At 56.4% G+C, this 10,655-nt stretch overlaps 1 protein-coding gene across 1 annotated transcript; it reads right to left on the bottom strand.

Annotated features, from left to right (window-relative positions):
• Positions 1–6,765: 6,765 nt before the first annotated feature.
• Positions 6,766–8,613, bottom strand: LOC132085604 (uncharacterized). Its single transcript, XM_059491067.1, has 3 exons — positions 8,494–8,613; positions 7,241–8,225; positions 6,766–6,966 (listed from the first exon to the last, which is right to left on the bottom strand). Exon 2 carries the CDS (start codon positions 8,137–8,139, stop codon positions 7,258–7,260), a length of 882 nt encoding a protein of 293 aa, XP_059347050.1. The 5' UTR covers positions 8,140–8,225; positions 8,494–8,613; the 3' UTR covers positions 6,766–6,966; positions 7,241–7,257.
• Between the last annotated feature and the right edge of the window lie 2,042 nt (positions 8,614–10,655).

Raw genomic sequence — 10,655 nt, 5'->3', positions numbered from 1 at the left:
GGGTGGTGGCAGTGGGACAGAGCTGGTGGCACTGGGATGGAACTGGGGACACCGGGACAGAGCTGGTTGTGTTAGCGCTCAGAAACACATAATCACATAAGCGATTATATGCGGTGCTTTTATTAAGAGCTCTGGGAATCGGGGTGTTAGAACCCAAATCTAATTCCGACCATACATCTGAGATGATCATGTTTTTATACTCTATCGTTATATAACTTTCATGTTAATTATTAAACTTATATTGTTCTATTGTATACATAGTTTTCAGCTGAAGACAACCCCCTTAAATTTCCAACATAGTTTCTCATGATTCTTCTTATGGTTATATAATAATTATATTTAATTACTAAACAATCATCATATCTAACAATTATATCATTGATCATACTGCTTACGCAGGTGCAGTGATCTGAGAAAACACAAAGCCTAACATTTTCAAAGTTCTATCTTTAACATTTTCCAGGGCTCCACTATCAGTGGCAGTGGCACAGGGACATGACCCTGCACCTGTGGGACCATGCCCAGCAGGTGGCGGCCACCAGGGCCAGCGCCGAGGCCACCGTGGCCCCCAACGAGGCCACCGTGGATGTGCTGGGGCGACTGGAGGAGGTGACGCTGGCGCTGGGGACGTTGGTGGCCGCTGTCACCTGGGACAGGGAGGTGACGCCATGGGGGACACGGGGACAGGGCGGCCCCAGCGCTGCCCGGGTGCTCGGGTGTGGAGAGATTTATTAATAATTGGTTAGCTGAGAAAGGCCATACTGACATAATGCCGCTGGTTAAGCTGAAGGAAGAAAGTCAGCAGTCAGCAAGCTGAAAGGAAAGGTCAGCAGTGACCTTGCTGCAACATGAGGAGAGAGAGTAGAGATTAGTCCTGAATATATCCTGAGAATATGTGAAAAGTATCAAAAGTAGAACCATAGGAATGCAGAAGCAGGCGTAGGTGCTGATATGTAACTGACCAGTCCTGAGCTCAACTTTTGCAATATGTATGAAGCTCATTATTAACTGTATTTAACCTGCCGTACTGATCAATAAAATTGGGCCTGTGACATCGTGATGGCCTTGGGGACATTGGGGGAGGAGCACGAGGACATGATGTGGAGGCTGGAGGTGGCCCAGGGGGCACTGGTGGGGCAGGGGTAGGGACAGGGTGGGGACACGGGGGTGGCACTGTCAACGCCAGGGCACAGGGACACCCTGAGGGACACTGGGGACCTTGGGGACACCCCCGTGTCCTTCTGTTAGGGACACCATGGCCACCTTGACGTCTCCTGTCCCGTTTTGGGTCATCACGATGTCCCCAATGTCCTCACAGTGTCCCCAACAGGACCCCGGTGTGTCCTGGGGTCCCCAACAGGACATCGGGGGACACTTGGGCCATGTTGGGGACCCTGAGGGGACATCAGGATCCCATCAGGGACACTCAGTGGACATCGCGGTCCCATTGGGGATATTGGGGGGACATTGGGGACCCAGCCCTGGCCCCGTGGCAGGGGGGCAGTGATGTCACCTCTTCCTGCTTTCCCTCTCTGGCCACGCTACGTCCCCAACTGTCCCTCGGGCATGTTTGCCCCTCGGAGTGTCCCTGCAATGCCCCCGCAGTGTCTCCAGCGGCCATGGAGCCCCAAGAGGTGTGACAATCACGGCGTGGGGTGGGGGGAACAGGATGGGGGTGGCCGAAGGGACAGGAGGGGACAGGAGGGCGTGGCAAGGGAGGTGACAGAGGGGTGGAGGGGACAGAGGGTGGCCAGGGGACGGGGGACAGCAGGGCAAGGCAGGTGGAGGCATAGGGGACAAGGGGGGGACAAAGGGAACGGAGGGGACAGCAGAGCCCTCCAGGGAGGGGAAAAAGGGAACCCAGGGAGGGCACAGGGGCCACTGCAGGAGGCCACAAAAGCCACCAGGTCCCTGACATCTCCCCTGTCCTCTGCACAGATGTCCCCTTCTTAGGTGCTCTGGGCTCTGGTGGCCGTGGTGGCCACCCTGGGCGAGGTGGCAGCCGCTGTGACCGGGCCACACAGGGAAGGGCAGCAGCAAGTGTCCCCAAAATCCCTGAACACTGCTCTGAGGAAATTCAGCTGGCACCTCCATAGGACCCTGGACCACGGCGGTGTCCCCTCCCTGGGCCGTGCCCTGGCCGCCCTTGGGGCCAGCCCAGAGGCCACCAGGGCCCACGTGAGAGCCACAGGCAGTGCCTGGCGGGAGTCGGTGGCTGCGCACACAGAGAGGTGGGAATGGCTGAGCAGGGAGGCTGCTGAGCTCCGTGATGCCTGCAAGGACACGGCCAATGCCATGGCCACCATTGAGGCCACCACCAGGGCTGGGGACCAGGGGGCAAAGCCACCCACAGGGGGACAGCTGGGGACAGCCTGGCAGCCACAGCCCAGCAGTTGCCGGTGGCCCTGGACAGGCAGGAGGTGGCCTTGGTGGGGGCTGCGCACAAGGCCCAGGGGACTGTGACCACCAGCGAGGCCGTGGGAGGGGCTGTGGTGGCTATCAGGTGGGCAGGGGCGGCCATCAGGAGGGGACATTGGTCAGAGGTGGCCCTGGGGCCCATGCAGAGCTTGGTGGCTTCGTGTGACAGGGCCAGGTTGTTCCTCTTGGAGCTGCAGTGCCAACTTGGGGCCATCAAGGCCACCCTGGAGGGGACATAGGAGGTGTCCCCCTATATCCCCAAGGCTTTGGTGGTCAAAGTGGCCAAGTTTGATCAGCTGTGGAGGGCCAGCACCCGCTTGTTCACGTGTCACCTGCTGGGGACACTGGGGGACATGCACAAACTCTTCTTGAGTCCCTATGGTGACCAAGGTGGTCCCAGTGGCTGAGAGGTGCCAAAGAGCCATTGAGGACATGGCAAGGCTGCTGCAGGGACAGTAACGTCACAGCTGTGATGTCATCGGGGCAGTGACATCATCGGGGACATTGCTGCTGTCACCTGTCCCCTCTCTGCTTGGGATTGGAGACAGATTTGGGGAATTTTCTGGGAATTTTCTTTGAAGTTGTCCCAAATCCTGATGGGAATTCCTGGGGTGATGTCACTGGGGACACTGAGAGGCAGACAGGGACAGTCTGGGGACACACAGGGACAGGGACAGGGTGAATGAGTCTCCTCAAGAACTTCCAGCTCTCCGTTGTGCCTGCAGCATAGCCAGGTCATAAATGACAATTTAATAATTGGCTTCTGCAATTCTGTATTGCCTTTTGCACATTGTTATTGATCACCAAAAATCTGATACAGTATTTGATACTGATATTGATTATTGATGATTCCTTGTAGCTGCTGATTGGTGCAATATAATCTACCAGTTCATGTGTGCACCATACAGCCTATAAACAAACAAACAAACAAACAAACAAATAAATAAATAAATAAATAAATAATATCCTCTATATAAATCAGCCTGGGCTGATTTGAACTCTGTGTCAGACACATCACTGACCCTACTGAGGGACAAGTGGTCAATAAACTATCCCAACATTCCTTGAAGGGAGCACAGCCAGGGAGCTGCTTCAAGGCGCTGTCACTGAGATATTTCCCCTTGAAAACCGTGGGTGGGATGGAAAACTGGGGACACTGGGCTGGTGGCACTGGGATGGAATTGGTGGCACTGGGCTGGTGGCACTGGGGTTGAACTGGTGGCACTGGGATGGAACTGGGGACACTGGGATTGAACTGGGGACCCTGGGATTGAACCGGTGCCACTGGACTGATGGCATTGGGCTGGTGGCACTGGGATGGAACTGGGGACATCGGGACAGGGCTAGTGGCAGTGGCACCCGAACACTGGGATTGAACTGGTGGCACTGGATGGGTGGCACGGCCATGTCCTCGGTGCCACCTGTGCGGTGTCCCCGTGTCCCTGCAGTGTCCCTGGGGGTTGCTGAGGACAGTCACCTGCTGCTGGCCCTGCCTGCGGTGGCCGTGTCCTGCCAGGTGGCCCAGTGGGTGAGGGGACATCGTGGTGTCACCTGGCCACCAGTGGGGCCACCAGCGAGGGCGGGGTCTGGGAGGTGACATCACGTTGCCCTGCCCCTTTCCGGCGGGCGCCATTCCTTGGACATTGGCTCTGGCTCTGCGGGGAGATCGAACCGGCACCGAGAGATCAAAGGAACGATGGGAAGGGTTCCCCTGAGCGATGGATGCAAAAAGAGATTTGCCTTCGCAAACAATCGGGGCTTGGGGGGTTAATTAATTAATTAATGCTTGCATCAGCAACCCAGTGCCAGCCCAGTGTCCCCAGCCCTGTCCCAGTGCCACCAGCCCAGTGCTCCCAGTTGCCAGCCCAGTGCCACCGCCCCAGTGTCCCCATACCAATGTCACCATCCCAGTGTCCCCATCCTGTCCCAGTGTCCCTGTCCCAGTGCTCCCATTTCTGTCCCAGTGTTCCCAGTTCCACCTCAGTGTTCCCACTTTCATCCCAATGCCAGCATCCCAGTGTACCCCATCCTGTCCCAGTGTCACCACCCTAGTGTCACCAGTCCCATCCCAGCGTCCCCCATCCTGTCCCAGTGTCCCTGGCCCAGTGTTCCCATTTCTGTCCCAGTGTCCCCAGTTCCACCCCAGTGGCAAAACAGCAAAAAAGAAGAATTTATGAATTCTTCTCTTATCACCAGAGAGTGAAAACACAACATGATTTAACTGCAAGGAGAAATAAAATAAATTGGTTTAATGCACAAGATAGCGTGGAGGCAAGTCAAGGGTTAAAACCAAACAAAAGAACATCTGAACTCACAGGAATGTTTGAAAAGAATTTATATAGAATGTAGAAAAATATATGCATAATTTTATATATAAAAAGTAGCAATTTTTAGTTAATATATTAATAATACATAAGTATAAATTATGTTAGTATAAATATAATAATGTGAAATATTTTTATAAAATATATAATATTTCTATTGTATTACTCTCTATATATAATACTAATATATATTTTGATTAACATTATATTATGAATATGCATAAACCCTAATGAATATGCATGAACCTCTGCGATGTAACAGGACATAAAGAACACGATTTAATTAACGGTGAGCTTTTGGCAATTAGCACCAGAATTTTATCCCTTAACAAACTTTCATAAAAATTTCAGTTCTGACCAGTGTTTCTCACAGGGGGTCCCGGCTGATAAGGGGGGGGAGGGACAGGACCGAGATCCAAGGGAGGGGAGCCCCCTGTGCCTCCCCAGCACTCGGAGCCCCCTGGTCCCACTCCCGGCTCCCCCCAGTCCCGGTGCTGCTCCCGGGGGTCCCGCGGCTCTGGGGGCTCAAAGGGGAGGGGGCAGAACCCCTGTGATGGGGGGGGGGCACAAAGGGGGGTCCCGGCCCGGTGCTCGGGGGGGTCGGTGCACGAGGGGGGGTCCGGTCCCTGTCCCGGTGCTCGGTGAGGGGGGATCAGGGCACGAGGAGGGTCCAGTCCCGGTGCTGGTGCACAGGGGGTGCTCAGTGATTCGGGGGAGTCTCCAGCAGCCCCAGTGCACGAGGGGGGTCTCAGTGCTCGGTGATTTTGGGGGGTTTTTGGTGGTCCCAGTGCCTGAGGGGGGGTCCCAATGAACGATGACAGCACTGATTGATGGGGGGGTCTCCGGTGGTCCCGGTGCACCAGGGGAGGGTCCCGGTTCCTCGGGGGTGTCCGGTGGTGCCGGCGCACGAGGAGAGGGAGGGAAACTCGAGGGTCCTGATGCCTGAGGGGGGTCCTGAGGAGGGGGTCCCGGTGCACGAGGACGGTGAAATTCGGGGGTCCCGGTGCTCAGGGGGGTCCCAGTGGGTGCTCAAGGGTGGAGTGTGACACAGAGAGAGACCCCGGTGACACCAGGGACCCCCACACAGCGACTGGGCCAGTCCTGGTGACACTCGGGGGTCTCTTGGTGGCACAAGGACCCCCCCCAAGGTTCTCCTGCACGAGATCCCGGTGATAGAAGACACTGGTGGCACTGGAGGGGCTCTTGGTGACACAACGAGCTGGTGGCAACTGAGTATCCACAAGTCTCCCCAGTGATGTCACGGCCCCATGACATCACAGCGGTGACATCACTGTCCCTGCAGCAGCCTTGGGATGTCCTCGATGGCTTTTTGGCACTGCTCAGCCACCGCGCGACTGACGGGGCCACTGGGGCCACCGTGGCCACCATAGGGACTCAAGAGGAGGTCGTGGATGTCCCCAAGTGTCCCCAAAAGGTGATGCTTGAACAGGCGGGCGCTGGCCTCCCACAGCTGTTCAAACTTGGCCACTTTGGCCACCAAGTCCTCAGGGACATTGGGGGATGCCTCCTTTGTCCCCTCCAGGGCAGCCTCAGTGTCCCTGAGTTGGCACTCCATGTAACTGATAAACTCAGTGGCTCTGTCACACGCATCCACCAAGCGCTGCAGCGGCTCCAGGGCCACCTCTGCCCAATGTCTCCTCCTGATGGCCGCCCTCGCCCGCCTGGTGGCCACCACAGCCTCTCCCATGGCCTCGCTGGTGGCCATTGCCACCTGGGCATTGAGGGTGGCCCCTGCCGAGGCCTCCTCATCCCTGTCCAGGGCCACCATGAGCTGCTGGGCTGTGGCTGCCAGGTTGTCCCCAGCTGTCCCCCTGCGGGTGGTCTTGTCCTGCTGGTCCCTGGCCCAGGCGAGGGCCGCGTCCTCGCAGGCATAATGGAGCTTGGTGACCTCCTCGACCAGCTGTTTCCATCTCTCCTCACATGCAGCCACCAACTCCCGCCAGGCGCTGCCCGCGGCTCTCACATCGGCCCAGGTGGCCCCCGGGGTGGCCCTGAGGGTGGCCAGGGCCTGGCCCAGGGAGGGGACACCGGGGTGTTCCAGGCCCTTATGGAGGCTCCAGGTGAAGATCCTCAGGGCCGTGTGCAGCAACTTTGGGGGCACAGAGCGCCGCACGCCCCGGTGTGGCCCGGTCACGGTGGCCATCACATCGCCCAGGGTGGCCACCACGGACACCAGAGCCTTCAGCAGCTGAGGAGGGGACAGCTGGGGAGGGGACAGGGGAGGTGTAAGGGACCTGGTGGCACTTGTGGCCTCCTGTGCTGGCCCCTGTGGCGTCCCGGGGTCCCCTTTGTCCCCTTCCTGGCGGGCTCTGCTGTCCTCTCTGTCACCCCCTCATCCCCTCTGTCACCCTCTACCACCACACTTGTAGCCCCAGCCACTCTCTGCTGTCCCTTCTGCCACCACCCACCAGCCACCTCCCTGCCTCCAGTCATCCCATCCTCCATTGCCCCCCTCTCCCCGAACCCTCCTGTCGCACCTCTTGGAGCTCCACGCTCACTGGGGACCCAGCGGAGACGCTCTGGGGACACTCCAGGGTTGAAGGAACCTTGAGATGTCCTTGATGACTCTTTGGCACCGCTTGGCCACCTCACAGACACTGGGGCTGGCGGGACCACCATCAAAATAGAATGTGATAATGTCATCAAGTGTTCCCAGCAGGTGATCCTTGGCCAGGCAGGCGTTGGCCTCCCACAGCCACTCAGCGACAGCCACCTTGGCCACCAAGCCCTTGGGGACATCAGGGGATAGCTCATTTGTCCCCTTCAGGGCAACCTTGATGTCCCCAACTCTGTGCTGCAGCTCCCAGGGGAATGTGGTGGCTTCGTCACATGCAGCCACCAAGCGCTCCAGCAGCCCCAGGGCCGCCTCCACCCACTGTCTCACCATGGCCCTTGTTGCCTCGCTGGCAGCCACCATGGCCTCTCTCCTCACCCAGGGTTCAGGCCTGGCCACCACGTTGGCCCCCTCCTCCCTGCCTGACCCAGCTCCACCATGTTTTCCTGAGCTGTTCCATAATGGACAGCCATGGCCTGCAGCTCCCTGGCCAGGGCGGTGGCAGTGGCCGCCTTGGTGGCTGCCCTTCAGCAGATGTTGTAGAGCCCTGGTGGCTGCCCAGGCCAGCTGGGCCGATCTGTTCAAAAGCACAGACATCGACCGGTGCCACTTGCTGACCACCATTGTCACATCATCCAAGGTGATCCATGGGGTGTACTTGTAGGCAGCCAGGGCCTTACTCAGGAAGGTGACAGGGTCATCATCATTGGAGGTGACATTGCAGCACCTCCAGCTGTCATCAGTGCGGTACAGGGTGGTCTGGAGCTCCCTGGTGAAATCCTCCAGGTCCGGGTCCAGGCACCTTGGGGACACGAGCAGCATTTCCTTGTCCCGCCTGGGCAGGGTGGCCAGCAGCTGCCCAGGATGGCCACCACGGTGACCTGTGGCTGCAGCGGGGCCGGGGACAGCTGGGGAAGGGACAGGGGAGGTGTCAGGGAACTGGTGGCTCTTAAGGCCTCCTGCGGTGGCCCCCTGGCACTGAGGGGTCCCCTTTGTCCCCTCCGTCCCTTTGTCAGCCTCTTGCTCCTCTGCCACCCCCTTACCCTCCCCTCTTAGCCCCTCCCGCCCCCTGCCCTTCTACTGTCCCCTCTGCCACCCTCCCGTCCCCTCCATCCCCCACTGCCCCCCCCCCCCCCCCCGGTCCCCTCTGTCCCCCTCTCCCCTCCCCTGTCGCACCTCTTGGGGCTCCATGCTCACTGGGACCCCGCTCTGTGGACGCTCCGGGGGTCGAACGAGCCGCTCCCGGCCCAGAAGTGGCCCCAGGAACGGAGCGCGGTGACGGCGGAGCCGCCTCAGGAGAACTCCGGAAAGGGGCGAGGCGACAACACGGGAAACGGGGAACGGAAACGGCCCCGGGCGGGGCGGCAGCGGCCGCGGTCAGCACCGGGAGAGGGGGGACGATGAGGAAGGGCTGGTGGGGGGGCTGGGGAGGTGTGAGGGAAAACTGGGGGGTCCTGAGGAGATCTGGGGTCCTGAGGTGTGAAAATGCCACTTATTTTTAAAATTCTAAAAGTTGAATAGTAATGAAATGGTTATTAAAATAGCAATATAATTAGAGTAATAAAAATTTGAACAATTGAGATGAGGACAATACGAGACAATAAGAACTAAGAGTTACGGACAGTCTGGGTACCTCTTTCTGGGCAAAATGATCCCAAAATAGGACACCCGTTAACAGAGGATTAACCCTTAAAAGCAATAGCCTGTTGCATATTCATCCATCTCATACATGATGCATAAATTCCATTCAAACAAAGGATTCTGTCTGGTCAGTGCCACCTTCTTCCTCTGAATCCTGACTTCAGGGCTGAGCAAGGCGGGAAGAAGTTCGTTTCTTCTGATAAGGGAGCAACAAATTCTCTTTCTCTGAAAGATTTTGGTGTCTTGTGGCTGCTATCTGGTGAGAGTACCTCATTCCTTTCTTTAAAAAATATCTCACATATATGGTTTCTATTTTAACTACAAAAGTTACATTTTAACTACAAAACTACATTTACAATACTATTAAAATGTTAATACAGCACTACTAATCAATACAACATAATACATACAGTAAATATCTGCATAGAGCCATATAATATGCACTTTTCACATGAGGGGATGTGGAGGGTCCTGAGGGGGTTTGGGGGGTCCTGAGGGGACGTGAGAGGTTTTAGGGGATCCTGAGGGGATTTAGAAAGATCTGAGGGGGGTTGGGGGGATCCTGAGGGAGACCTGGGGGTGCTGAGGGGATGTGAGGGGTTCTGAGGGGGTTTGGGGTGATCTGAGGGAGAATTGGGGGTCTGGAAGGGGTTTGAGGTGGATTTTGTGGGGCTCTGAGGCTGAATTGAGGGTCCTGAGGGGATCTGAGGGGGTTCTTGAGGGGCTTTGGGTGGATTTTGGGTGGTTGTGAGGGAGAATTGGGGCTCCTGAGGGGGTCTGGGGATTCTGACAGGATTGGGGGCGGAACGTGAGAGGGATTTTGGGGGGTCCTGAGGGAGAATTGGGGTCGTGGGGGGATTTGGGGAGGAGTTTGAGGGGGTCCTGAGGAAATTTGAGGGTACCGAAGGAATATAGAGGGATTTTGGGGGGGTCCTTTACTGGATTTGGGGGTTTGTTACAGAATTTTGGGGGGCCTGGACTGATTTTGGGGTGACCTTGGGGGTCCCTGACCACATCTGGGGCAATTTTTGGGGATTTGGGGTCATTTTGGAGTCCCTGGCTAGATTTTAGGGAAATCTCATGTGATTTTTGGGTCCCTGACTGGATTCTGGGGGTATTTGCAGTAATTTCGGGGTATTTTGGGATAATTTTGGGGTCCCTGGCCTGATTTTGAGCATTCCTGCTGGGATTTCGGTGTCTTTTTGGGTAATTTCAAGGTCCCTGACTTGATTTTGGGGGTCTCTGACAGGATTTTGAGGTATTTTGGTGTAATTTTGGGGTCTCTGACCAGATATTGGGGGTCCCTGATGGGATTTTGATGGAATTTTGGGGTATTTAGGGTAATTTTGGGATCCCTGATGGAACTTTGGGCATCCCTGATGGGATTTGGGGGTGATTTGCTGCAATTTTGGGGTCCCTGATGGGATTTCAGGGGTTCTTGATCATATTTTGGGGGAGGGGGTAATTTGGGGGGATTTTGGTGCAATTTCAGGGTCTCTGATAGGATTTTAGGGAGTCTGTGACTGGATTTTGGGGTAATTTTGGGGTCCCTGATGGGACTTTGGGATATTTTGGTGCAATTTTTGGGGTCATTTGGGGTAATTTTGCGGTCCCTGATGGAATTTTGGGGTGTTTTGAGGTACTTTTGGGGTCCCTGATGGGATTTCAGGGTATTTTGGTATTTTTGGGGTGATTTG

This window comes from Ammospiza nelsoni, chromosome 31, assembly GCF_027579445.1.
Source record: "Ammospiza nelsoni isolate bAmmNel1 chromosome 31, bAmmNel1.pri, whole genome shotgun sequence".
NCBI lineage: Eukaryota > Metazoa > Chordata > Aves > Passeriformes > Passerellidae > Ammospiza > Ammospiza nelsoni.
The sequence above is the reverse complement of the archived record's forward strand: the minus strand, read 5'-3'. Positions and strand labels throughout refer to the sequence as shown.